A 26,758-nucleotide genomic window follows, 5' to 3' on the forward strand; every position below is an offset into this window, starting at 1 on the left:
ACACCAGGGGGCTCAACTCCAGTCCTCAAGCCCCCCCCAACAGGTAAGGTTTTCAGCATGTCCCAGCATCAGCACAGGTGGTTCAATCAGTGGCTCAGTCATTGACTGAGCAACCTGTGCTGAAGCAGAGATATCCTGAAAACCTGACCTGTTGGTAGCCCTTGAGGACTGGAGTTGAGCCCCCTGGCCTACTCACTGTTCTTAACGTCTGTATACTTTAAGCTTCCATTGCAATGCTCTGCCAGCACCACATGCCTAGGAGTACATGTAGTGTTAATCTCGCAGCCTGGAACTTTAGCGCAGCAACACTCTGCAGACCCTAGCATTAATAAGGTGGCGGTGCAATGCTCTGCAGACCCTAGCATTAATAAGGTGGCGGTGCAATGCTCTGCAGACCCTAGCATTAATAAGGTGGCGGTGCAATGCTCTGCAGACCCTAGCATTAATAAGGTGGCGGTGCAATGCTCTGCAGACCCTAGCATTAATAAGGTGGCGGTGCAATGCTCTGCAGAGTAGGATTGATAAGGTAGCGGTGCAATGGTCTGCAATTCAAGCATTGATATGGTAACGGTGCAATGCTCTGCAGAGAAGTAGTGATAAGGCAGCGCTGCAACACACTGTAGTTTCCGTTCCACGGGTTGTTGAGCAGGAGATGCACTGCATGTGATGGGCAGATGCAATGCTCTGCAGCACTGACACAATGCTCTGCAGCACTGACACAATCCTGGCTCCCCAGACGTTTCTGGCTTCTGATTGGCTGTCTCCCTCCCGGTCCCTATTGCCTTCTCGTTAGCTGGGAGTACACGGCGCTTCCAATTGGATACCCTGCCCTCGGCTCATGTCTGCTTAGCGTGACGCAGGATCGGGCGGCGCGCTGCATTCTGGGAGGTGTGGTCTCTACAGCGGTCAATGTATGTGACTGCAGAACGTCATCGGACTACAAATCCCAGAGATCCGCGCTGCAGCGGGGGCGGGGCTTCCGTGTTGTCTGAAGGGATGGAAGTGCACATGACAGGGACACTAAGCAGAGAAACATGACCGAGGGGACGTGAGTACAGAGCTGCTGTGATTTATATGTCTGTATGTGTCTCTATCCAGTCCTGAGATACTGTGACATGCACAAAGTGTCCTATACAGGCCGGTGCAAGGTATCACTGCCTGATACCCATAGGGAATATACCCTGCTATATACACAGTGACTGCAGGGTGTCCCTGCCTGATACCCATAGGGAATATACCCTGCTATATGCACAGTGACTGCAGGGTGTCCCTGCCCGATACCCATAGGGAATATACCCTGCTATATACACAGTGACTGCAGGGTGTCACTGCCTGATACCCATAGGGAATATACCCTGCTATATACACAGTGACTGCAGGGTGTCACTGCCTGATACCCATAGGGAATATGCCCTGCTATATACACAGTGACTGCAGGGTGTCCATGCCCGATACCCATAGGGAATATACCCTGCTATATACACAGTGACTGCAGGGTGTCCCTGCCTGATACCCATAGGGAACATACCCTGCTATATACACAGTGACTGCAGGGTGTCCCTGTCACTGCCTGATACCCATAGGGAATATACCCTGCTATATACACAGTGACTGCAGGGTGTCTCTGCCTGATACCCATAGGGAATATACCCTGCTATATACACAGTGACTGCAGGGTGTCCCTGCCTGATACCCATAGGGAATATACCCCGCTATATACACAGTGACTGCAGGGTGTCCCTGCCTGATACCCACAGGGAATATACCCTGCTATATACACAGTGACTGCAGGGTGTCCCTGCCTGATACCCATAGGGAATATACCCTGCTATATACACAGTGACTGCAGGGTGTCCCTGCCCGATACCCATAGGGAATATACCCTGCTATATACACAGTGACTGCAGGGTGTCACTGCCCGATACCCATAGGGAATATACCCTGCTATATACACAGTGACTGCAGGGTGTAACTGCCCGATACCCATAGGGAATATACCCTGCTATATACACAGTGACTGCAGGGTGTCCCTGCCCGATACCCATAGGGAATATACCCTGCTATATACACAGTGACTGCAGGGTGTCCCTGCCCGATACCCATAGGGAATATACTCTGCTATTTACACAGTGACTGCAGGGTGTCACTGCCCGATACCCATAGGGAATATACTCTGCTATTTACACAGTGACTGCAAGGTATCACTGCCTGATACCCATAGGGAATATACTCTGCTATTTACACAGTGACTGCAAGGTGTCACTGCCTGATACCCATAGGGAATATACCCTGCTATATACACAGTGACTGCAGGGTGTCACTGCCCGATACCCATAGGGAATATACCCTGCTATATACACAGTGACTGCAGGGTGTCACTGCCTGATACCCATAGGGAATATACCCTGCTATATACACAGTGACTGCAGGGTGTCCCTACCTGATACCCATAGGGAATATGCCCTGCTATATACACAGTGACTGCAGGGTGTCTCTGCCTGATACTTATAGGGAATATACCCTGCTATATACACAGTGACTGCAGGGTGTCCCTACCTGATACCCATAGGGAATATGCCCTGCTATATACACAGTGACTGCAGGGTGCCCCTGCCTGATACCCATAGGGAATATACCCTGCTATATACACAGTGACTGCAGGGTGTCTCTGTCACTGCCTGATACCCATAGGGAATATACCCTGCTATATACACAGTGACTGCAGGGTGTCACTGCCTGATACCCATAGGGAATGTACCCTGCTATATACACAGTGACTGCAGGGTGTCCCTGCCTGATACCCATAGGGAATATACCCTGCTATATACACAGTGACTGCAGGGTGTCTCTGCATGATACCCATAGGGAATATACCCTGCTATATACACAGTGACTGCAGGGTGTCACTGCCCGATACCCATAGGGAATATACCCTGCTATATACACAGTGACTGCAGGGTGTCTGCCTGATACCCATAGGGAATATACCCTGCTATATACACAGTGACTGCAAGGTATCACTGCCTGATACCCATGGGGAATATACCCTTCTATATACACAGTGACTGCAGGGTGTCACTGCCTGATACCCATAGGGAATATACCCTGCTATATACACAGTGACTGCAGGGTGTCACTGCCTGATACCCATAGGGAATATACCCTGCTATATACACAGTGACTGCAGGGTATCACTGCCTGATACCCATAGGGAATATACCCTGCTATATACACAGTGACTGCAGGGTGTCACTGCCTGATACCCATAGGGAATGTACCCTGCTATATATACAGTGACTGCAGGGTGTCACTGCCTGCTACCCATAGGGAATATACCCTGCTATATACACTGTGACTGCAAGGTATCACTGCCTGATACCCATAGGGAATATACCCTGCTATATACACTGTGACTGCAAGGTATCACTGCCAATCAGTGAGACTGACAGCCCTGCCGATGAGCAAAGATAAAAAGAAGTCAAGATAATAATATATAATATAATCACACGTTGATTCTGTGATCTAGTAACAGGACGGTATGCAGCATTGGATAAAGCATTACACATAACTGTAACACAATAGAAGTTGGACAGTTCTGTCCCCAGAGGAACAGTCGCATGATTCCTGCTTTTTGTGACCCCCTGCCCTCTCCAGGAGCCTGCGCAGGAGGGGGGGGCCCTACAAGACTCCCCCGGCCACAGATCTCACCCGCTGGCATCTCACGTGCTCGGAGGGGCGGCAAACCTGGTGCTACGTGGAGGGTGAGGAGCGAGGGCAGAGTGTGCTGGAGGCTCATTCCTTGGGGCTGGACACGGTGTGTGGGCTTTATACCGGAGGGGTTCCTATCAGAACCTGATACACCACAATATACCCAGATATACTCTTCTATAATCCAATAACCACATGCATACTCTGCTATATGCACACAGTGACTGCATGGTGTCACTGTCGGATACCCATAGGAAATATATACCATGCTACATACACACAGTGACCACAGTCACTGCCTGATACCTATAGAGCTGGGGTGGCCAACTCCAGTCCTCAAAGGCCACCAAAAGGTCAGCTTTTCAGGATATCCCTGCTTCAGCACAGATGGCTCAGGCAATCTGACCGGGCCAATGCTTGAGCCACCTGTGCTGAAGCAAGGATACATATATACAAGGTCCGGATATTACATAGTAACACCCGGGAAAGAATCCCTGATAAAGCACTCTTGGGGGGCACAGATGGGTGGGACAATGTATAATCCAAGCAGATATCCCATTCATATGCAGAGAATGAAAAATAATAACATTTTAAACAAGTAACTGTAAATACAGGGCGTAAAATATATATAGTTAAAATACTGGTGGTAGGTATGGCTATATACACATTGTCTGGCTCCTCCTAAGCCAAACAACTAAATGTTATACACCAAAGGGGTTAAAGTCCCTACAGATGGTCGTAATGGACATAGGATATACCTATTATTAATACAAATATATTCCCTATCAACACGGGTATAACATAATATACATATCACATGCTAGTAATAAAATACTATTCCCCAAGGTGAATTATCCCTGCAAGGGTGTGTCTAATAGTCATATGCCATTGTGAGGATTCAGTATGTGACTTTAGACAAAAACACAGCGTATAGCAAAAATGTATCTCAGTTCTTCCCCTACACAAGGGAACCAGTTTCTGAGTTACATGCAGTCCTCGGTTATCCGACACAATGCGTTACTCAAAATGGCGTTGTAGAGCGAAACGTTGTAAAGCGAAACACGTTTTCCCATAGGAACACTGTTTAAATGAAAGGTTCCGTTCCTGAAGGCATTTTTAACACTAAAATACACCAAATATTTTATGCAGGCAACAAGATATGCAGCACACACATAAATGATATAGTGTATATACTGTATTATATGTATAATATAACATAATAAATAATATATTATATAGTATAATATAATATTATATAGTATAATATTATATATATATATATACGCTCTTATGACGCTTTGCAACGTTGTTTATGTGAATGTGTATATATATATATACACATACACAACGTTGCAAAGCGTCGTAAGAGCGTTGGATAAGCCATTTTGGCGTTGTAAAAATGAATATAGGTATGCATTGCATAGCGTTGGATAAGCCATTCGCTGTAAAGCGAAGCGTTGTAAAACGAGGACTGCCTGTATTTAGATACTTTTTTAACTCAGAAACTGGTTCCCTTGGGAAGGGGAAGAACTGAGATACATTGTTGCTATACGCTGTGTTTTTGTCTGTAGTCACCTATTGAATCCTCACACTGGCATATGACTATTAGACACACCCTTGCAGGGATAAATCACCTTGGGGAATAGTATTTTATTACTAGCATGTGAAATGTATCTTATGTTATACCCGTGTTTTATAGGGGAATATTTGTATTAATAGGTATATCCTATGTCCATTACGACCATCTGTAGGGACTTTAACCCATTTGGTGTAGAACATTTAGTTGTTTGGCTTAGGAGGAGCCAGGCAATGTGTATGTAGCCATACCTACCACCAGTGTTTTAAATAATAAAATAATAATAATAACGCCCTGTATTTACAGTTATTTGATTAAAATGTTATTATTTTTCATTCTCTGCATATGAATGAGATATCTGCTTGGATTATACATTGTCCCACCCATCTGTGCCCCCCAAGAGTGCTTTATCAGGGATTCTTTCCCGGGTGTTACTATGTAATATCCGGACATTGTATATATGTATACCTACTTCCCTATGCATTATGGGGGTTTTCTCTAAGAATATACTGTATTCTACTTATAATTGGTGAGCGACAGGCTACAGTGTGTCTGAAGCAAGGATATCCTGAAAACCTGACCTGTTGGTGACCACTCCCGGCAGGGAATATACCCTGCAATGTACACACAGTGACCACAAGGTGTCACTGTCTTATACCCATAGAAAATATATACCACATGCAACAAACACAGTGACCACAAGGTGTCACCGTCAGCACATGATACTGTACCTATATTGAATATACCCTGCAATTTACACGCAGTGACCCCCAGTGTGTCACTACCAAAGGTATGTGTCATATACCCTGCTATATACACACAGACCAGCGGGAGGCGCTCTCTCTCTTACCCTGGCTTTTTTTCCACAGAGTGAGTTCCTGAAGGAGCTGCCGCAGGCGTGCACAGCACAAAAAGGTGCGGAGAACGGGATGAAGTTTTACGCCGCCTTGCAGGCTGAGGACGGACACTGGGCTGGAGATTACGGGGGGCCCCTGTTCTTACTGCCGGGTGAGGGGGGTCCCCATGATAATGAATCGCATGCTGGCGGGCAGAAAACTGACGTTTTATGGCTGTCGTTCTCTCTCTCTCTCATTTCCTGACCCCACATGCTCCATGCGCCCCATGGCAGGGCAGTTATTACTGCGAGGGGGGTAGATCAGCTGCTAGTTACAAACAGAGGTGCAATCTCATGTAGCCTGCCAGAAAACAACCTTCTGTACGGGCTTTAGCAGTCTCATTGGCTTCCCTGAACCACGAGCCCCCCCCACTGTGACTGCAAAGGATTTATAAATACTTACAGGTGTCAGACTGGGGTATAAAGGGCCTCAGTCACCTGGCTGTATAATAACTCCTTAAACATGTCACTGACGTTAGTTCACTTTGGCCCTTGGAGGCATTGCCCCCTTTAACACTTCGCGTGTCCCCAGGGCTTCTGATCGCGTGTCACGTGACGCAGACCCCGCTGCCCGAGGCCAGTAGGAAGGAGATGGTGAGATACCTGCGGTCTGTGCAGCTGCCGGACGGAGGATGGGGTCTGTGAGTATCCCCCCCAATCATTAACATAGGGCTGAGTATCTATTCCCCCCCCTACGCCCACTATGATTAAGTGTCCCCTCTGGGGCTGTGATTATCCCCCACCCAAAAAAAAGTATAATAGAGCTGACCTATGACCCCCATCTCCTGTTACCCCCTTCACCCCTCCAGGCACGTTGAGGATAAGAGTACGGTTTTCGGCACTGCTCTCAGTTACACCTCCCTGCGCCTCCTGGGGGTATCACAGGATGACCCTGATCTGACCCGAGCTCGGAACAACCTACACAGCAAGGGTGAGATATTACCCCCCCCCCCCCCCAATATAACCTGCTGTACTCTCCAAATATAATCTTATAATCTCTCTTTGCCCCTCTCACTCTCTTCTATCTCTCCCCTTTTCCTCCCCCTCTCTTTCTCTCTGCGTTTCTTTGCCCCTCTCTCTCTCTCTGCCCCTCTCTGTTTGCCCCACTCCCTCTCTCTCTCTGCCCCTCTCCCTCCCTCTCTCTCTGCCCCTCTCCCTCCCTCTCTCTTTGCCCCTCTCTCTCTCTCTTCCTTTGCCCCCCCTCTCTCACTCACCCTGTCTCTCTCTCATCCTCTCTCTCTCTCATCCTCTCTCGTTCTCTTTGCCCTTCTCACTCTCTCCCCCCTCTCAGGCGGTGCTGTGGGTATTCCCTCCTGGGGGAAGTTCTGGCTGTCCGTACTTAACGTATACAGTTGGGAGGGGATGAACACGCTATTCCCAGAGATGTGGTGCGTTCTTTGTATCCGTGTCCTGTGCGTGTTACATGTGCTTGGTGTGTATGCTCCTGTGTCTCTCTCCTTCCACTACTCTGCCTGTCACTGTCTGTATCTTCCACATTCTGTGCTTCTAACTCTGTCTCTCTCCCCTGTGTCTCCCTCACTCTCTCTCTCACTCTCTCAGGCTTCTCCCTAGCTGGTTCCCAGCTCACCCCAGTACCCTCTGGTGTCACTGCCGCCAGGTCTACCTGCCCATGAGTTATTGCTATGCCACCCGTCTTAGCGCCCAGGAGGACGCACTGATCCGCAGCCTGAGACAGGTGAGGGGCGGGGCCTGGCGTTGCCATGTTATGGGCGGTGGGCAGGTGATGTGCCAAGCTCTGCACTGTGATTGGCTGTTGGGCGGTCATATCATTCATACCTGTGCCTCTGGCAGGAGCTGTACCTGCAGGACTACAGCAGCATTAATTGGCCAGCTCAGAGAAACAACGTGGCTCCCAGTGACCTGTACACCCCACACAGCACGCTGCTCAACATCGCCTACGGTGAGCGCTCTCACTGTGTGCTGAACTGTCTCTTTATCTCTCTATAATCTGGGCTCTCTCTGTCTCCGTCGCTCACCTGTAAAACTGGTTTATTTTCTGCGAGGGCTCTTCGAGCCAGTGAAGAACTACAGGCTGTTCAAAGCCTATTACCGGATGCCACATAATGTGAATAAAACCCCAGCTCATCATATACAACAATATACGGGAAGCGCAAAAGGAAAAATAACATACTACTCAAGGACAGTCACTTAAAAACCTGCCCATCAGTGACAGGTTTCTAGTTGGAGATTACAACTGGCGTGAGCAAAGAGACTCTGGGGGAGTGTCTCATCACTGTCTCGCCGTCGCTGTCACGCCGCTCTCTCCCCCCCCCCCCCTGCCATGCCGCTGCCTCTCCTCCCCCCCTGCCTCTCGCTTTTGTACATGTGTTGCCAAAGTAATATACTGTCACAGTTCAAAGAGAGGAAGAGACCCGAAACAGGCAGAGGGTGACGGAGCGATGTGCAGTTTCTCCTCCTCGTCTCTTTGTGGGAAGACTCCTATATTCTCCGTTATGTTTGTACGTTGCACTGCTCACAGTACAGGAGGAAGTGTGTCTTTGTCGCTGTGTCCTTGCTATCACCCGGCCTGGCTCCCCCCTGTCCCGCCCTCTCGCTCCCCCCTGCCCGTCCTCTCGATTTTCCCCCCCCCCCGCCCTCTCGCTCCCCCCCGTCCCACCCTCTCGCTCCCCCCCCCGTCCCGCCCTCTCGCTTCCCCCCCCGCCCTCTCGCTTCCCCCCCGCCCTCTCGCTCCCCCCCTCTCGCTCCCCCCCTCTCACTCCCCCCTCCCGTCCCGCCCTCTCGCTCCCAACCCCGTCCCGCCCCGCCCTCTCGCTTCCCCCCCGCCCCGCCCTCTCGCTTCCCCCCCACCCCGCCCTCTCGCTTCCCCCCCGTCCCGCCCTCTCGCTCCCCCCCCCGCCCTCTCGCTTCCCCCCCGCCCTCTCGCTTCCCCCCCGCCCTCTCGCTCCCAACCCCGTCCCGCCCCGCCCTCTCGCTTCCTCCCCACCCCGCCCTCTCGCTTCCCCCCCACCCCGCCCTCTCGCTTCCCCCCCACCCCGCCCTCTCGCTTCCCCCCCCGTCCCGCCCTCTCGCTTCCCCCCAGCCCCGCCCTCTCGCTTCCCCCCTGCCCCGCCCTCTCGCTTCCCCCCCCGTCCCGCCCTCTCGCTTCCCCCCCCGTCCCGCCCTCTCGCTCCCCCCCCGTCCCGCCCTCTCGCTCCCCCCCGTCCCGCCCTCTCGCTCCCCCCCCATCCCGCCCTCTCGCTCCCCAACCGTCCCGCCCTCTCGCTCCCCCCCGTCCCGCCCTCTCGCTCCCCCCCGTCCCGCCCTCTCGCTCCCCCCCGTCCCGCCCTCTCGCTCCCCCCCCGTCCCGCCCTCTCGCTCCCCCCCCGTCCCGCCCTCTCGCCCCCCCCCCCGTCCCGCCCTCTCGCTTCCCCCCCTCCCTCTCGCTTCCCCCCCGCCCTCTCGCTTCCCCCCCTCCCTCTCGCTTCCCCCCCGCCCTCTCGCTTCCCCCCCGCCCTCTCGCTTCCCCCCCGCCCTCTCGCTTCCCCCCCGCCCTCTCGCTTCCCCCCCGCCCTCTCGCTTCCCCGTCTTGCCCTCTCGCTTCCCCGTCTTGCCCTCTCGCTTCCCCGTCTTGCCCTCTCGCTTCCCCGTCTTGCCCTCTCGCTTCCCCGTCTTGCCCTCTCGCTTCCCCGTCTTGCCCTCTCGCTTCCCCGTCTTGCCCTCTCGCTTCCCCGTCTTGCCCTCTCGCTTCCCCGTCTTGCCCTCTCGCTTCCCCGTCTTGCCCTCTCGCTTCCCCCCACCGTCCCGCCCTCTCGCTTCCCCCCCCGTCCCGCCCTCTCGCTTCCCCCCCCCCCCGTCCCGCCCTCTCGCTTCCCCCCCCGTCCCGCCCTCTCGCTTCCCCCCCCGTCCCGCCCTCTCGCTTCCCCCCCCGTCCCGCCCTCTCGCTTCCCCCCCCGTCCCGCCCTCTCGCTCCCCCCCCCCGGTCCCGCCCTCTCGCTTCCCCCCCCCCGTCCCGCCCTCTCGCTTCCCCCCCCGTCCCGCCCTCTCGCTCCCCCCCCCCCCCCGTCCCGCCCTCTCGCTCCCCCCCCCCCGTCCCGCCCTCTCGCTTCCCCCTCCCGCCCTCTCGCTTCCCCCCGTCCCGCCCTCTCGCTCCCCCCCCGTCCCGCCCTCTCGCTCCCCCCCCCGTCCCACCCTCTCGCTCCCCCCCCCGTCCCGCCCTCTCGCTTCCCCCCCGCCCTCTCGCTTCCCCCCCCCGCCCTCTCGCTTCCCCCTCCCGCCCTCTCGCTTCCCCCCCGCCCTCTCGCTTCCCCCTCCCGCCCTCTCGCTTCCCCCCCGCCCTCTCGCTCCCCCCCCGTCCCGCCCTCTCGCTTCCCCCTCCCGCCCTCTCGCTCCCCCCCCGTCCCGCCCTCTCGCTCCCCCCCGTCCCGCCCTCTCGCTCCCCCCCCGTCCCGCCCTCTCGCTCCCCCCCCGTCCCGCCCTCTCGCTCCCCCCCCCGTCCCGCCCTCTCGCTTCCCCCCCGCCCTCTCGCTTCCCCCCCTCCCTCTCGCTTCCCCCCCGCCCTCTCGCTTCCCCCCCGCCCTCTCGCTTCCCCCCCGCCCTCTCGCTTCCCCCCCGCCCTCTCGCTTCCCCGTCCCGCCCTCTCGCTTCCCCGTCTTGCCCTCTCGCTTCCCCCCACCGTCCCGCCCTCTCGCTTCCCCCCCCCGTCCCGCCCTCTCGCTTCCCCCCCGTCCTGCCCTCTCGCTTCCCCCCCCGTCCCGCCCTCTCGCTCCCCCCCCCCCGTCCCGCCCTCTCGCTCCCCCCCCCCCGTCCCGCCCTCTCGCTTCCCCCTCCCGCCCTCTCGCTTCCCCCCGTCCCGCCCTCTCGCTCCCCCCCGTCCCGCCCTCTCGCTCCCCCCCCCGTCCCGCCCTCTCGCTTCCCCCCCGCCCTCTCGCTTCCCCCCCGCCCTCTCGCTTCCCCCCGCCCTCTCGCTTCCCCCTCCCGCCCTCTCGCTTCCCCCCGTCCCGCCCTCTCGCTCCCCCCCCGTCCCGCCCTCTCGCTCCCCCCCCCGTCCCGCCCTCTCGCTTCCCCCCCGCCCTCTCGCTTCCCCCCCGCCCTCTCGCTTCCCCCCCGCCCTCTCGCTTCCCCCCCGCCCTCTCGCTTCCCCGTCCCGCCCTCTCGCTTCCCCGTCTTGCCCTCTCGCTTCCCCCCACCGTCCCGCCCTCTCGCTTCCCCCCCCCCGTCCCGCCCTCTCGCTTCCCCCCCCCGTCCCGCCCTCTCGCTTCCCCCCCCCCCCCGCCCTCTCGCTCCCCCCACCCCGTCCCGCCCTCTCGCTCCCCCCCCCCCCGTCCCGCCCTCTCGCTCCCCCCCCCCGTCCCGCCCTCTCGCTTCCCCCCCGTCCCGTCCTCTCGCTCCCCCCCGTCCCGCCCTCTCGCTCCCCCCCCCGTCCCGCCCTCTCGCTTCCCCCCCCCTCTCGCTTCCCCCCCGCCCTCTCGCTTCCCCCTCCCGCCCTTTCGCTTCCCCCCGTCCCGCCCTCTCGCTCCCCCCCCGTCCCGCCCTCTCGCTCCCCCCCCCCGTCCCGCCCTCTCGCTTCCCCCCCCGCCCTCTCGCTTCCCCCCCCTCCCTCTCGCTTCCCCCCCGCCCTCTCGCTTCCCCCCCGCCCTCTCGCTTCCCCCCCCGCCCTCTCGCTTCCCCGTCCCGCCCTCTCGCTTCCCCGTCTTGCCCTCTCGCTTCCCCCCACCGTCCCGCCCTCTCGCTTCCCCCCCCCCGTCCCGCCCTCTCGCTTCCCCCCCCTGTCCCGCCCTCTCGCTTCCCCCCCCGTCCCGCCCTCTCGCTCCCCCCCCCCCCGTCCCGCCCTCTCGCTCCCCCCCCCGTCCCGCCCTCTCGCTTCCCCCTCCCGCCCTCTCGCTTCCCCCCGTCCCGCCCTCTCGCTCCCCCCCCGTCCCGCCCTCTCGCTCCCCCCCCGCCCTCTCGCTTCCCCCCCGCCCTCTCGCTTCCCCCTCCCGCCCTCTCGCTTCCCCCTCCCGCCCTCTCGCTTCCCCCCGTCCCGCCCTCTCGCTCCCCCCCCGTCCCGCCCTCTCGCTCCCCCCCCCCCCGTCCCGCCCTCTCGCTTCCCCCCCTCCCTCTCGCTTCCCCCCCGCCCTCTCGCTTCCCCCCCGCCCTCTCGCTTCCCCCCCGCCCTCTCGCTTCCCCCGTCCCGCCCTCTCGCTTCCCCCCACCGTCCCGCCCTCTCGCTTCCCCCCCCGTCCCGCCCTCTCGCTTCCCCCCCCGTCCCGCCCTCTCGCTTCCCCCCCCCGTCCCGCCCTCTCGCTTCCCCCCGCCCTCTCGCTTCCCCCCCCCGTCCCGCCCTCTCGCTTCCCCCCCCTGTCCCGCCCTCTCGCTTCCCCCCCCCGTCCCGCCCTCTCGCTCCCCCCCCCCCCGTCCCGCCCTCTCGCTCCCCCCCCCCCGTCCCGCCCTCTCGCTTCCCCCTCCCGCCCTCTCGCTTCCCCCCGTCCCGCCCTCTCGCTCCCCCCCCGTCCCGCCCTCTCGCTCCCCCCCCCCCGTCCCGCCCTCTCGCTTCCCCCCCGCCCTCTCGCTTCCCCCTCCCGCCCTCTCGCTTCCCCCTCCCGCCCTCTCGCTTCCCCCCGTCCCGCCCTCTCGCTCCCCCCCCGTCCCGCCCTCTCGCTCCCCCCCCCCGTCCCGCCCTCTCGCTTCCCCCCCCTCCCTCTCGCTTCCCCCCCGCCCTCTCGCTTCCCCCCCGCCCTCTCGCTTCCCCCCCCGCCCTCTCGCTTCCCCGTCCCGCCCTCTCGCTTCCCCCCACCGTCCCGCCCTCTCGCTTCCCCCCCCGTCCCGCCCTCTCGCTTCCCCCCCCCGTCCCGCCCTCTCGCTTCCCCCCCCCGTCCCGCCCTCTCGCTTCCCCCCGCCCTCTCGCTTCCCCCCCCCGTCCCGCCCTCTCGCTTCCCCCCCCCCCGCCCTCTCGCTCCCCCCCCCCCCCGTCCCGCCCTCTCGCTTCCCCCCCCCCGTCCCGCCCTCTCGCTTCCCCCCCCCGTCCCGCCCTCTCGCTTCCCCCCCCCGTCCCGCCCTCTCGCTTCCCCCCCCCGTCCCGCCCTCTCGCTTCCCCCCGCCCCTCTCGCTCCCCCCCCGTCCCGCCCTCTCGCTTCCCCCTCCCGCCCTCTCGCTTCCCCCCCCCCCCCCCCTGTCCCGCCCTCTCACTTCCCCCCCCTCTCTGTCCCACTCACTCGCTCTCACCCTATCTTTCTCTGCAGTTGTCCTGAATGTATATGAATCATGTCACATCTCCGCCCTCCGGCGCCGCGCGGTGCACGAGTTGTACGACCACATTACGGCTGATGACCGATTTACCAAATGTATCAGCATCGGGCCGGTGAGCGCCACACAAGGGGTCCTGGCACACGGGCGCATTAAGGGTGGTGGCATCACATAAGGGTTCCTGGTACACCTGGCTCCATGGCTGACACTTGTGTGTCCTCACAGATCTCCAAGGTGATTAACATGCTGGTCCGGTGGCACGTGGACGGCCCAGAATCCTCTATCTTCCAGGAGCACGTGGACAGGATACCTGATTACTTGTGGTGAGAGAGAGGACATACATTGTGCACAGAACTCGTACTCTCTCACTCTCTCCCCCTCTCACTCTCTCCCCCTCTCACTCTCTCCCCCTCTCACTCTCTCCCCCTCTCACTCTCTCCCACTCTCACTCTCTCCCACTCTCACTCTCTCCCACTCTCACTCTCTCCCCCTCTCACTCTCTCCCCCTCTCACTCTCTCCCCCTCTCACTCTCTCACTCTCTCCCACTCTCCCACTCTCCCCCTCTCCCCCTCTCCCACTCTCACTCTTTGTTTTTCTTCCAGGTTGGGTTTGGATGGAATGAAGATGCAGGTAATGTATTAATCTTCATATTGCGCTCTCTCTCACCGCCTGCCTCCCCCTCCCCACCTCACTTGTCTCTGCGTTTGGTTTCAGGGCACTAACGGGTCGCAGGTGTGGGACACGGCGTTTGCTGTTCAGGCGTTCCTGGAGGTATGGCATGGCGACTGCGTTATCACTCAAATAACTTCTCCTGTATCTGGTAGGGTAATAACAGCCCAACCAGAAGACCAAACCATGAGACTGTAACACTGGGAGAGATTGGGGCCAGACACTGGTAGGGTCCGATTCTGCTGAGTTACTGTATGCGGCGCTGCTCCCCAGGGAAGATCAGAATAAGAGCTGGCACGGTGTGCGTTTAAATTACTTGCTGCGGGTGTGTGTGTGTGTGTTTAAATGACTTGCTGCGGGTGTGTGTGTGTGTGTTTAAATGACTTGCTGCGGGTGTGTGTGTGTGTGTGTGTTTAAATGACTTGCTGCGGGTGTGTGTGTGTGTGCGTTTAAATGACTTGCTGTGGGTGTGTGTGTGTGCGTTTAAATGACTTGCTGCGGGTGTGTGTGTGTGCGTTTAAATGACTTGCTGTGGGTGTGTGTGTTTAAATGACTTGCTGTGGGTGTGTGTGTGTGTGTGTGTTTAAATGACTTGCTGCGGGTGTGTGTGTGTGTGTTTAAATGACTTGCTGTGGGTGTGTGTGTGTGTGTTTAAATGACTTGCTGCGGGTGTGTGTGTGTTTAAATGACTTGCTGCGGGTGTGTGTGTGTGTGTTTAAATGACTTGCTGCGGGTGTGTGTGTGTGTGTGTTTAAATGACTTGCTGCGGGTGTGTGTGTGTGCGTTTAAATGACTTGCTGCGGGTGTGTGTGTGTGTTTAAATGACTTGCTGTGGGTGTGTGTGTGTGTGTTTAAATGACTTGCTGCGGGTGTGTGTGTGTTTAAATGACTTGCTGCGTGTGTGTGTGTGTGTGTGTTTAAATGACTTGCTGCGGGTGTGTGTGTGTGTGTTTAAATGACTTGCTGCGGGTGTGTGTGTGTGTGTTTAAATGACTTGCTGCGGGTGTGTGTGTGTGCGTTTAAATGACTTGCTGCGGGTGTGTGTGTGTGTGTTTAAATGACTTGCTGTGGGTGTGTGTGTTTAAATGACTTGCTGTGGGTGTGTGTGTGTGTGTGTGTGTGTGTGTTTAAATGACTTGCTGCGGGTGTGTGTTTAAATGACTTGCTGTGGGTGTGTGTGTGTGTGTTTAAATGACTTGCTGCGGGTGTGTGTGTGTGCGTTTAAATGACTTGCTGCGGGTGTGTGTGTGTTTAAATGACTTGCTGTGGGTGTGTGTGTGTGCGTTTAAATGACTTGCTGTGGGTGTGTGTGTGTGCGTTTAAATGACTTGCTGTGGGTGTGTGTGTATGTGATGCCTTCTTCCATATGGGTTACAGTCAGAATTAAATCTGATAGCAAAGCAATAGAAAGACTAAAGATCATTATCTGATACTCAGGATTTTTCTTTTATTGCTTCCACACAGAGGCGCATTAGTCGGTGCTGTGGTTCTGAGTACTCGTCCCATGTGTCACCATGTGACGTGGTTCTGAGGACTCGTCCCATGTGTCGCCTAGTGACGTGGTTCTGAGTACTCGTCCCATGTGTCGCCTTGTGACGTGGTTCTGAGGACTCGTCCCATGTGTCGCCTTGTGACGTGGTTCTGAGGACTCGTCCCATGTGTCACCATGTGACGTGGTTCTGAATACTCGTCCCATGTGACGTGGTTCTGAGGACTCGTCCCATGTGTCACCATGTGACGTGGTTCTGAGGACTCGTCCCATGTGGCGTGGTTCTGTGTCCTTGTGCCCTGTGGCTCAGCCTGAGATGTCATATTGAGATTTACACACACTTCCTCGGTAACACGTTGCTCTGTAGTGCAGGGCTTCATCAGGGGGTTCTGCTGATGACTGGGGCTGCTGCTCCATAGCATTCTGTCCCCTGCGATCCCCTCGTGATACCCCCTGAGTTACCCCCTCTGTCGCTGCAGGCCGGAGCTCAGCACAGCGAGCAGTTCCAGTACAGTCTGAAGAAAGCACATGAATTTTTGCGCATCTCGCAGGTGAGACGAGAGGGGAGGGGAGAGCAAAGGGAGAGAGCTTAGCGGGAAGGCAGGAGGGAGGGGGGAGGGGAGAGCAAAGGGAGAGAGCTTAGCGGGAGGGCAGGGCAAGAGGGAGAGTTGAGATCACTAACTGCCCCGTGTGTTTCAGATACCGGATAATCCCCCCGATTACCAGAAGTATTACAGACAGATGAACAAGGTAAAGTGTGTGACTGTGTATACTCCGCCTGCTTCTATATACTGTATATACATACTGTGTGTATTCATTGTGTGCGTGTACACACTGCGCACAGGATTGTGGGAGATGCTGCACACACGTTGGGTTTATCTTGGCATGCGGACCACAGGCAGGTGAGGGATTCCAAGAAGGGTGGAGGGGAGATAAGTCCCCAAGCATTGCGTGTCGCTGCATGTCACTGTGTATTACTGCACGGTGCTGCGTGGCGCTGCAGGTCACTGCGTAATGCTGCGTGTCACTGCGTAATGCTGCGTGTCACTGCGTAATGCTGCGTGTCACTGCGTGTCGCTGCATGTCACTGTGTATTACTGCACGGTGCTGCGTGGCGCTGCAGGTCACTGCGTAATGCTGCGTGTCACTGCGTAATGCTGCGTGTCACTGCGTAATGCTGCGTGTCACTGCGTGTCGCTGCATGTCACTGTGTATTACTGCACGGTGCTGCGTGGCGCTGCAGGTCACTGCGTAATGCTGCGTGGTGCTGCATGTCGCTGCGTGGCGCTGTGTCACCGGGTTGTGCTGTGTCACAGGGCGGCTTCCCGTTCAGCACACGTGACTGCGGTTGGATTGTGGCAGACTGCACGGCTGAGGGGTTGAAGTCTCTGATGTTGCTGCAGGAAAGTTGCTCCTTCTTGTCAGAGCTCGTTTGCCAGGACCGGCTGCACGACGCCGTCAATGTGGTGAGGAAAGAAAAGGAGACGTGTGCCTGTGTAATACTTGCAGTGATAACTAGTTGACATATTGTGGCAGTACTGCGGTTTTGCGTTGTGTTAACCGTTGGCGTGTTGTGATGTTACCGTTGTAACTGCTTGGTATGTAGTAATTTCTCTGTTAACCAGTCGCTGTGTTGTGGCATTGCGTTGGTAACAGGTTGGCATGTTGTGGCGTTGATGTGGTTGGCGTGTTTTGCCATTGGCATGTCGTGGCTTTGTCGTGTTGTGACGTAGTTGTGTTGTCTTACAGCTGCTGAGTATGAGGAATCCTGACGGGGGATTTGCTACGTACGAAACCAAGCGCGGCGGACACTTGCTGGAGCTGCTCAACCCCTCTGAGGTGTTTGGTGAGTGTCTGACACAGGAAGTGATGTCACCGAGAGAAGGAAGTGACGCTTTAAGACAGGATGTGATGCCATAGCGCAGCAGCAGCAACTTTACAGGGCAGTACGTGATGTCAGTGTTTCTTCACAAGAGGAATTGATGTCCGTGTTTCTGTCTGTTTAGGGGACATCATGATTGATTACACATATGTGGAGTGTACGTCTGCTGTCATGCAAGCCCTGAAACATTTCCAGGAGAAGTACCCTGAGCACCGAGCACGCGAGATCAGGTGACACGTCGCCCTTACACCCCTCCTCCCCCCCTCTCTCTGACTGACCTACACATCTCGGGCCACTTGCCCTCTTATACGCCACCAATCGCATATACAGCAATTAAATGGGATCCTCTCTTACAAACATCACTAACCTTATATACAGTCCTTCATGAACACACACACACACAAACCCAGACTTCTTACACTTCTAACCTCGCTCTCTCCGCAGGGAGACGCTGCAGAGCGGGTTGTGTTACTGCCGCAAGGTGCAGAGAGAGGACGGATCCTGGGAAGGGTGAGTACACACCACACACTGTGCTATTTCTTTCTCGGGAGGGTGTGTTGTGTTACTACGTTGTTCTTTTAATGAGCCTTTCCCCCTTCATATTGTGAAATCTGTGCGGTTGTTGTGATGTCTCCCCGTTGTGTAACAGTTGTGGTCTCTCTCTCGTGCAGGAGCTGGGGTGTGTGTTTCACATATGGCACATGGTTTGGGCTGGAAGCTTTCGCCTGCATGGGGCACACGTACACAGACGGGTATGTGACAGTCCCTGTGCTGGGGGGGTATGTGATGCCAAGGAACTGGGGAGTATCTGCGATGTTACCTCCATTTTGCAGTTGCCCCAAGGGCGGCAGTGTCTGTCTTCCGCCAGCCTCTAGTTTTCCCAATCTGTGGGGCAGTTATGGGAGTCTCCTGCCTCTCTCTCTAATTTCACAACCAGTGGGGTAGTTAAGCGAGTCTCCAGCCCCTCTCTCTAGTTCCTCAGAGGTTTGGAGTAGTTATGTGAATCTTCTGCCCCTCTTTCCTCCTAGTTGCTACAAGATTTGGGGTAGTTATTTGAGTTCCTCTCTCTAGCTGTCCCGAGGTGCTCCGTGCCTGCAGTTTCCTGCTGTCCCACCAGATGGCAGACGGAGGCTGGGGGGAGGATTTCGAGTCGTGTGAGCAGAGAAGATATGTACAGAGTTCAAACTCCCAAATACACAACACGTGCTGGGCCCTGCTGGGACTCATGGCTGTCAGGTTAGTATATAAATACATATACATACACTGTGTATACTTGGGCTGGGACTCATGGCTGTCAGGTCATATTGTGTGGGCGGGTGGTATGTATATGTGCATCCTGTGTGTGTGACCCACACACTGTGTGTGTGTCTGTGTGTGTTTCTGTACAGAAACGCGTGTAATGTGCTGATCTCCCCTCACAGGTTCCCAGATGTTGCGGTTTTGGAGCGAGGTGTCAGACTTCTCCTGGAGAAACAGCTCAGCAATGGAGACTGGCCACAGGTTGTGTGTGTGTGTGTGTGTGTGTGTGACCGCTGTGACGGTAACTTTGTGACAGGCTATTAATAATACACACCAAAAATATAACTGAGTTGAACTGAACGAGACTTGGATATGATAAAATATAATTTATTCCTTGAAAAAGGTGAACACACGAGATTATACAAATAACAGACAAAATATAGACACTTACTTAAAGGTTAGGACAAGAAAGCCATCAGGATACAGGATGGGCCATTTCTTCCATACTTCAGGTTCAGATGTGGACATCACGACAATACATGAAGACAATTGAGTAAGGTCTGACTCTGACTTATATACTATTTCAACCCTTTACTCTTAACCCTAGATGCCAAGTTGGCTAGAAAAATCTCTTTGAAGTAGATTTTGGCTTCCCCTGTAAGTGTGAAGTACCACACTTAAAAACACTCAGCTCCTTTGTTCCTGACCCTAGTATAAACAATCAGGGCAGTTAACTTTTGATCACCGGGCTATACTAAATCTTCAGGATGCTCTTCCTGCCCTATTAGCATAGCAAATGGAGTCTGCATTTTCAGGGCAGATCCAAAATACCAGATATACTTTAATATCTTCACATATTAATAAGTTCCGTTCTGGGGGGTCCAGTGGGTCGAAATCTGCCAGTTATTAAAGCCTACAGTGACCCTACATATTGGCCAAATTTCAACTCTCTGCGACCTCCAGAACCGGAGATACATAAATGCACTTTAATACATTTTTTAAAATACAGGATTCGTCCCTTTAAAAATGAATCTCTGCTTTTCACTCTTTCCCCATTGAAATCAACGGGGTTCGCCGCCATAGCGTTGAATGGCGGGCTCCGCCGTTGCCATCAATGGGGTTTCCCGCCATAGGCTTTCAATGGGGAGACCGCCGCCATTGAAGTCTATGAGAAAAACCAGCAAACTTTACATTCGCCCACACTCTGTCTGGTTGGTCGGAGAGGGCTGGGAAGGGTCATGCATAAAAGCCGGAACCTTGGCTACATGCCACCCAAATCCCATCCCTCTGGTTATTCCAGAACCGGAGATATGGGCTTACATTTTTCAGCATTTCACACTTAGTTGTTTTTACGCCACGCGGCTTTTCCCCATTGGAATCAATGGCCGGCGCCGCCATAGACTCAATGGGACCTCCGCTCCGCCATTGAAGTCAATGGTGCGACCCTCCTTCTCCGCTCGACCCCTTACGGGGGTCTCTCATTCCTGGACCCGGTGTGGATCGTGTGAGGGGGGTCCTAGGAGCTAGGGGAAAAAAGAACTTTATTCCCAGGGGCCCTAGAACCTAAGATTCCCACGCCAATTGTCTTTGAACTTGACCGAAGTGATTAAACTCTTTTCAAAGACATTGTATCCGCTTTTGCGGTCTGCGGTTTGGATGGCTGCCAACCTGTTCCTCGAGGCCAGCGTTGAGGAATCTCCATTGAAGTCAATGAGCCCATTGACTTAAATTGGGAAACCGCCGCTCCTCCTCTCGGACGCCACCTGCTGGTCGTCGCTGGGAAACAGGTCCAAAACCGCTACTTCTGCCATTAGAACGCATGGAGTCTCAATGGCGACCTATGGAAGGCTGCAAAATGGAGCCTGAAAAGGGGACAAAGGGCTATAATCACTAAATTAACATTAACCCCTTCCTTCCCGCATCAACCCTAGTGTATGTGTGAGTGCAAACACCAGGATAACACAATACATTTATACAGGGGAATAAACATTTGGATACTGAAGCAAGGCAAAAACCACATTACTGGACCCCAGTCCAGTTAACCCCTTGCTTCCCAGGTGAGAGAAGAGGGTGGCCAAATGGGGTGTAACCCCTTTAATCCCGGGCCAAATCCTCTCTCTCATGACAACCGCCTCCCGGACCCACGCACACTTACCGTGTTACTGCCCGCTCCACATACACGCATACTTACCATGTTACTTCCTGCTCCACATACACACATGCTTACCATGTTACTTCCTGCTCCACATACACACATGCTTACTGTGTTACTTCCTGCTCCACATACACACATGCTTACTGTGTTACTTCCTGCTCCACATACACACATGCTTACCGTGTTACTTCCTGCTCCACATACACGCATGCTTACCATGTTACTGCCCGCACACGCACTTACCATTTCATTGCCACCTCCCCCTCGCACCCATACCGCGTAACTACAACACACGTGCGCTCCTCGCTGTTCAGCAGGGGTTCTCCTCCCCATCATGTAAACAACTCCCCCCAAACTGGATCCCGCAAGGAGAGGAGTTTAACTTAAGTTGCACATAACGAGGGTCTGGTCACTTTGTGTGTCGTCCTGGCGATTAAACCTGTTTCATATTCCTGTATATGCCAGCAGCGCTTGGCGTCGAGACGTTTAAAGTGTAGTGTGTTTCTGTACAAGGGATCAGTCGATCAATAGATTAATATAAAATACTTGAAGTACAAATCTAGGATAAGGTATCTGTCGTGTAAATTTAGCGTAGGTTGCACTTGATGGATGTACGTCTTTTTTTCCATCATTTACTATGTAATACAGAGAATCTCTGCGTCCCTGCATTGGGTCAGTCATTGTTTGCCCGGCTGTAATGTGTTACTATGTAGTAATATATTTTGTTGCAACACAATGACTTATTTTTGTGTTTTACTCTGCTGACTTCCACGGACCCACATCTGTCCAAATTCCCTATGATTAGGGACATGCATGGTCCATACAGGACACACACAACCCAGGTTCTCACCCACCTAACATCTCCTGACATTCTTGTTGTACATAAATATACAGTATCACATTAGCTGGGAGACTGGGACATGTAGGACACACATGACTCTCACGTGTAACATGCCCTGATCACGTGTTTTATCTCTGCTCCCCCAGGAGAACATCTCTGGCGTTTTTAACAAGAGCTGTGCTATCAGTTACACCTCCTATCGGAACGTGTTCCCCGTCTGGACGTTGGGACGTTTTTTCCATCTGAACCCAGACAGCCCCCTGGCCGGAGTTTGCATGAGCTGACCTTGTCCCCTCGCAGAACCTGCCCCAAGCGCCGCTCATCACCCTGTACACAAGTCCGGTAGTGATCACTGTGACACTAATGAAAGACACTGATTTTATTGCTGAAAATAAAGATGTAAGATGGAATTCTGGATCTGTCCGTGTATCACCCTGTGTCCGGCCTGGATCTGTCCCTGTATCACCATGTGTCCGGCCTGGATCTGTCCCTGTATCACCATGTGTCTGGCCTGGGTCTGTCACCCTGTGTCCGGCCTGGATCTGTCCCTGTATCACCATGTGTCCGGCCTGGGTCTGTCACCCTGTGTCCAGCCTGGATCTGTCCCTGTATTACCCTGTGTCCAGCCTGGATCTGTCCCTGTATCACCCTGTGTCCAGCCTGGATCTGTCTGTGTATCACCATGTGTCTGGCCTGGGTCTGTCACCCTGTGTCCAGCCTGGATCTGTCCCTGTATCACCATGTGTCCGGCCTGGGTCTGGCACCCTGTGTCCAGTCTGGATCTGTCCCTGTATCACCATGTGTCCGGCCTGGGTCTGTCACCCTGTGTCCAACCTGGATCTGTCCCTGTATCACCCTGTGTCCGGCCTGGATCTGTCACCCTGTGTCCAGCCTTGATCTGTCCCTGTATCACCCTGTGTCCAGCCTGGATATGTCCCTCTCTGTATCATGTCACACTTTTGTCCGCTCCCTGCACACAGTTCTATAGACCAGGGGTGCGCAACCTGGGGGATGTGACATTCTCTGGGGGTGGGCAAGGGCAGGGACGAGAGCAGGTAAGAGGGATCATACTTGGTGAGTAACAACCACATAATCAAATCCTAAATTCCTTGCTGCTGTCTGAACACTGGAAAAGTTTTAATGATTTTTTCTGACGTTTGAGAAGGAGAAGAATGTGGTCAGCAGTACAACAGGCTTAATGAGGACCGGTCGAACAGACTGAGAAAGGAGCCATGTGTTTTTGGTCTATGTAAATGACGTATCATCTGTGACTATTTCTCTGCGTGTGTGTTGACACCGTGGTATACAGCCAAGGTTCATATCTCCAACACCTTCAATCAGTACAGAACTGGATAACCCAAAACAAACTGTTCCTGGCCACTAAGAAAACCGGGAACAAAAGCCAAACTGTCCAGGAGGACAGCATTAAATCTCTGAGCTGACTAATATTCAAACACACACAATTTCCAAATGCTTTGTGTTACTATTGTATCCGCTTTACAGATCCTGGGACCCGCACAAAGTCACATTGTGTTTCTAAATTTCTTTATTAGTAACATAGTACAATTTATAGATGGTCTCTTTATATTTAACAATGTGCACACCTCCACATACATACTGTTTTGTGTTCTACTTACGAATCTTGTGTTTCACTGGTGGACAGTCAGAGAGTACACAAGGTTTCAGGTCCTGGGCATTTCATCAGGTAAATTTATACGCTTACACCTGTGATATTAATACACACAACACTTAGGGTTACAATGAGCACAGGTGTGATATGAAAGGCCAACAATGCCTCGTGTGATGCACGTGAAGAATGTCCAACGCCTTCGGGACAATGGAACGCAACGCGTGAAACAAAAACGTAAAAAATAAGCATGGCCGCTTAAAGAACGAGTATCCAAAAGTGCACAAAGTGTCAGAGAAATCGCTACCCAGCTTATACAATAATAACTGTTGGATCAGTGCTAAACTGTTTCATTCAAAGCTGTAATGCAATTTATAAAGTGCAATTGCATAATAATACACTGTATATAACAAAGTGTATATGTATGTTAACACAGATCTAGAAAAATCTTCAACATCACAAATCGATAATTAGACTAAACAGTTTAAAGCAAATATCCTTAAAAAGAATCAATATAAAGGTGAAACCATTATTTCTTTCTATAACAATATACATGATGGAGGTGAAGCGTGCACCATTGCTAATTTCAGTTGGTAAAGTAACTTGGGTTAGTGACCCCTCCTCCCTGTTTGTTTAAAGCTCAGTAATCCCACCTTTTGTATGGCAGTTCTTCCCGAGCACCTGCGTGAGCAGTCTATTAAAGACGTCTCTCCCTCCATTAGAGAGAGGGAGGGAGTGTGTGCGTGAGTGCGTGAGTGCGTGAGCAGTCTATTAAAGACGTCTCTCCCTCCATTAGAGAGGCTATGAGCTGTTTGCAGGTGCAGCAGGGTTAGGATTTACAGAAGGGCCAGACAGTGACGTTGTTGTAATCTTAAAATACTTTGGCCAAAGAATTTAACTAAACGACCCTTATGAGAAGATATACAGATAAGTATTTAACTATATAATATGACAAGTTAGATGTAGCACTAGGGCTCTGTGTGTGTGTGTGTGTGTGTGTGTGTGTGTGTGTGTGTGTGTGTGTGTGTGTGTGTGTGTGTGTGTGTATATATATATATATATATATATATATATATATTATTATTTTTTTTCCCAGTAAAATTCCAGGCATTATTGAAATCCCTGCTCTCTGATTGGTTAGAATTCCGGGCATTTTTCATTCAGTAATACCCGGAATTTTTGGCAACTTGCCAATTCACCTTTCGGAGACGCAGGGAGAGCGCGCGAGAAAAAAAACGCCAATTTATAAACTTAACTGTAAATACCTCTCCTGATCCAAGCTCCGGCAGCACCTCCGCTCCTCTCCTCACTCGGCTCGGCAGCATATGCAGTCCCCTCCCTCTCTCACAGCTGCTAGTGCTGGCAGAAGCTGCGGGTCCCAACTCATAACTTTGTTACTTGCAACAAAGTAATATTTCTCACAACTTCTATAGCTTGTGCTAAGGTCATTTGTATTTGCTTTTTATTACGTTGTAGTTGATATCACTGTCCCCCCACTCCCTGCCCCCATCACTCACCCATCTCTTCCCCCTCCACCCAACTCTCCCTCTCCACTCCCCCTCACCCACCCACTTCCCTTTTCTCCCCTCACCTCTCTTCCCCCCCTCACCCCTCTTTCTACCCCTTACCTCTCTTCCCACTCTTCTCTCTCTCTCCCCCCTCACCTCTCTCCTCCCCCCTCTCTCAGCTCTCATTTGCTACTTTACTTCTTTTTCCCACAAAGTTGCACCAGCATAGTTCAGTTATACAGCTATACAAAAGTGTCAATTATTTTATGAAAAAAGCCTAGATTTAGCCTATAACAGTAATAATCCCCTCAGAACAGGGCATTACTATTGGACAATAATGCCCTGGCTGGGTTAAAGTCCCTCGGCTTGGCCTCAGGCCTTCAACTCTTCCAGCCAGGAATTATTGGCCAGTAATGCCCTGAGGGAATTTATATATATATATATATATATCAGAAAATAGCCGTGTTAGTCCAGTTGCGATAGTGCAGAACTAGTGCAGTTCAGGTCTAGCAATACTGATATACAAAGGATTCAATGGCTAAAACAGTGTAGAGAGAGGGAGAAAAAAACAACAACAGATATTTACTGTACATTAGATAAGGTAGGGTGTTATAAGTGTTTGAAGCCAGGGGACAGTGTCAAAGAAAGGTGGGGCCAACCATAGAACATTCAATGTTAAAGGATCATACAGCTGCACATCCAGGAATATAGTGTATATCAGGGTTTCCCAAACTTTTTTTTCCGTGACCCGGTTATTTTTTAACTTCTTTTTCGTGACCCACTAAAATTTTTATCGCCTATACTGGCCTAGAGGGCCTGCACAGACACACACACAGCCACTGATACACACACACACACACACACACACACACACACACACACACACACACACACACACACACACACACACACAGCCACTGATACACACACACACAGCCACTGACACACACACAGAGCCACTGATACACACACACACACATTGATACACACAGAGACACTGCTACACACACAGAGACACTGCTGCGCACACACACATACACTGATACACACACAGACACTGATTCACACACAGACACACACACACTGATACAGATACACACAGATACACACAGACACTGATACACACACACACACACACACACACTCGCTCTCCCCTATACGCACACAGACACAAACAGTGAATTACAGGCAACGACGGATGTGAGTGACTGGAGGGGGCCAGGGACACTTGGGTGGGAGGCAGTAACTGGGTGTGGTGACTTACCTTGCCGCCGGACGCTTTCCCCTGCTGCCCCCGATATCCCCTGCTGCCCGGGATGGGAGGTGGGCTTGGGGGCACGGGAGGTGGGCTCGGGCGGGGGTGCCACGGGAGGGGGTGCCACAGGAGGTGAGCTCGGGAAGCTGGCCGAGGGGGGAAGTGGGCTGCAGTAGGAGCTTGTACTTCCACCCTCCCCCACGTAACGTGCGGGCCGCAGAGGAGCTGGTACTTCCTACTCCGTCCCACGAAGGGAGCGGGCCCTGCTTGCCCTGCGCAAGCGCGCGGGACTGCAGGGGGAATCGCCGCCATTTTTTTTTAACTTAAGCGGACGGGAGACACCGCACGGCCAGCCTCGCTGCGACCCGGCAATTTTGGTGCCATGGCCCGGTGCCGGGTCGCGACCCACCATTTGGGAAACGCTGGTGTATATGATTCAGTGCAACAAATGTGACCAAGGTTGCTACATTGGGGAAACCAGCCAAAAATTACAAGGAAGAATGAATATGCACAGACACTCTATACTCCATCACGAAGAAGGAAGATACTGCTCACCTGTGGGACATCACTTCTCACAACCAGATCATTCCATAAATGATTTAAAAATCAAAATCCTCAATGGAATGTTTAAAAGCACCCAAGAACGGAAAACATTTGAACTCAGAATGATAAGACTCTTTGACACCAAAACCAAAGGACTTAATGCGGACATGGGTTTTCTCACACCCTAC

General features: G+C 53.8%; 1 protein-coding gene across 2 annotated transcripts; it reads left to right on the forward strand.

Moving 5' to 3' along the window:
- The first annotated feature begins 951 nt into the window (after window positions 1-951).
- Window positions 952-22,052, forward strand: LSS (lanosterol synthase). Of its 2 annotated transcripts, none has more exons than XM_075607394.1 (22): window positions 952-1,048; window positions 3,655-3,814; window positions 6,154-6,292; window positions 6,712-6,820; window positions 6,989-7,110; window positions 7,471-7,567; window positions 7,740-7,875; window positions 7,992-8,100; window positions 13,358-13,476; window positions 13,587-13,684; window positions 13,965-13,992; window positions 14,077-14,133; window positions 16,000-16,071; window positions 16,220-16,270; window positions 16,837-16,986; window positions 17,270-17,366; window positions 17,527-17,632; window positions 17,847-17,912; window positions 18,074-18,154; window positions 18,474-18,638; window positions 18,824-18,902; window positions 21,784-22,052. In XM_075607394.1, exons 1-22 carry the CDS (start codon window positions 1,035-1,037, stop codon window positions 21,919-21,921), a joined length of 2,193 nt encoding a protein of 730 aa, XP_075463509.1. In that variant the 5' UTR covers window positions 952-1,034; the 3' UTR covers window positions 21,922-22,052. The 2 variants fall into 2 exon arrangements, with proteins under 2 accessions (XP_075463509.1, XP_075463510.1); XM_075607395.1 differs by having other exon boundaries at window positions 1,017-1,048; window positions 3,655-3,761.
- Window positions 22,053-26,758: the final 4,706 nt, after the last annotated feature.

This window comes from Ascaphus truei, chromosome 7 (genome assembly GCF_040206685.1).
Source record: "Ascaphus truei isolate aAscTru1 chromosome 7, aAscTru1.hap1, whole genome shotgun sequence".
Classification (NCBI taxonomy): Eukaryota; Metazoa; Chordata; class Amphibia; order Anura; family Ascaphidae; genus Ascaphus; species Ascaphus truei.

Bases quoted from the DNA above. Each gene is read 5' to 3' on its own strand.
- LSS (XM_075607394.1), top strand. The intron at 16,271-16,836 runs GTAAAGTGTGTG...GCTGTGTCACAG, and splicing joins ATTACAGACAGATGAACAAG to GGCGGCTTCCCGTTCAGCAC. The intron at 17,913-18,073 runs GTGAGTACACAC...TCTCTCGTGCAG, and splicing joins GAGGACGGATCCTGGGAAGG to GAGCTGGGGTGTGTGTTTCA.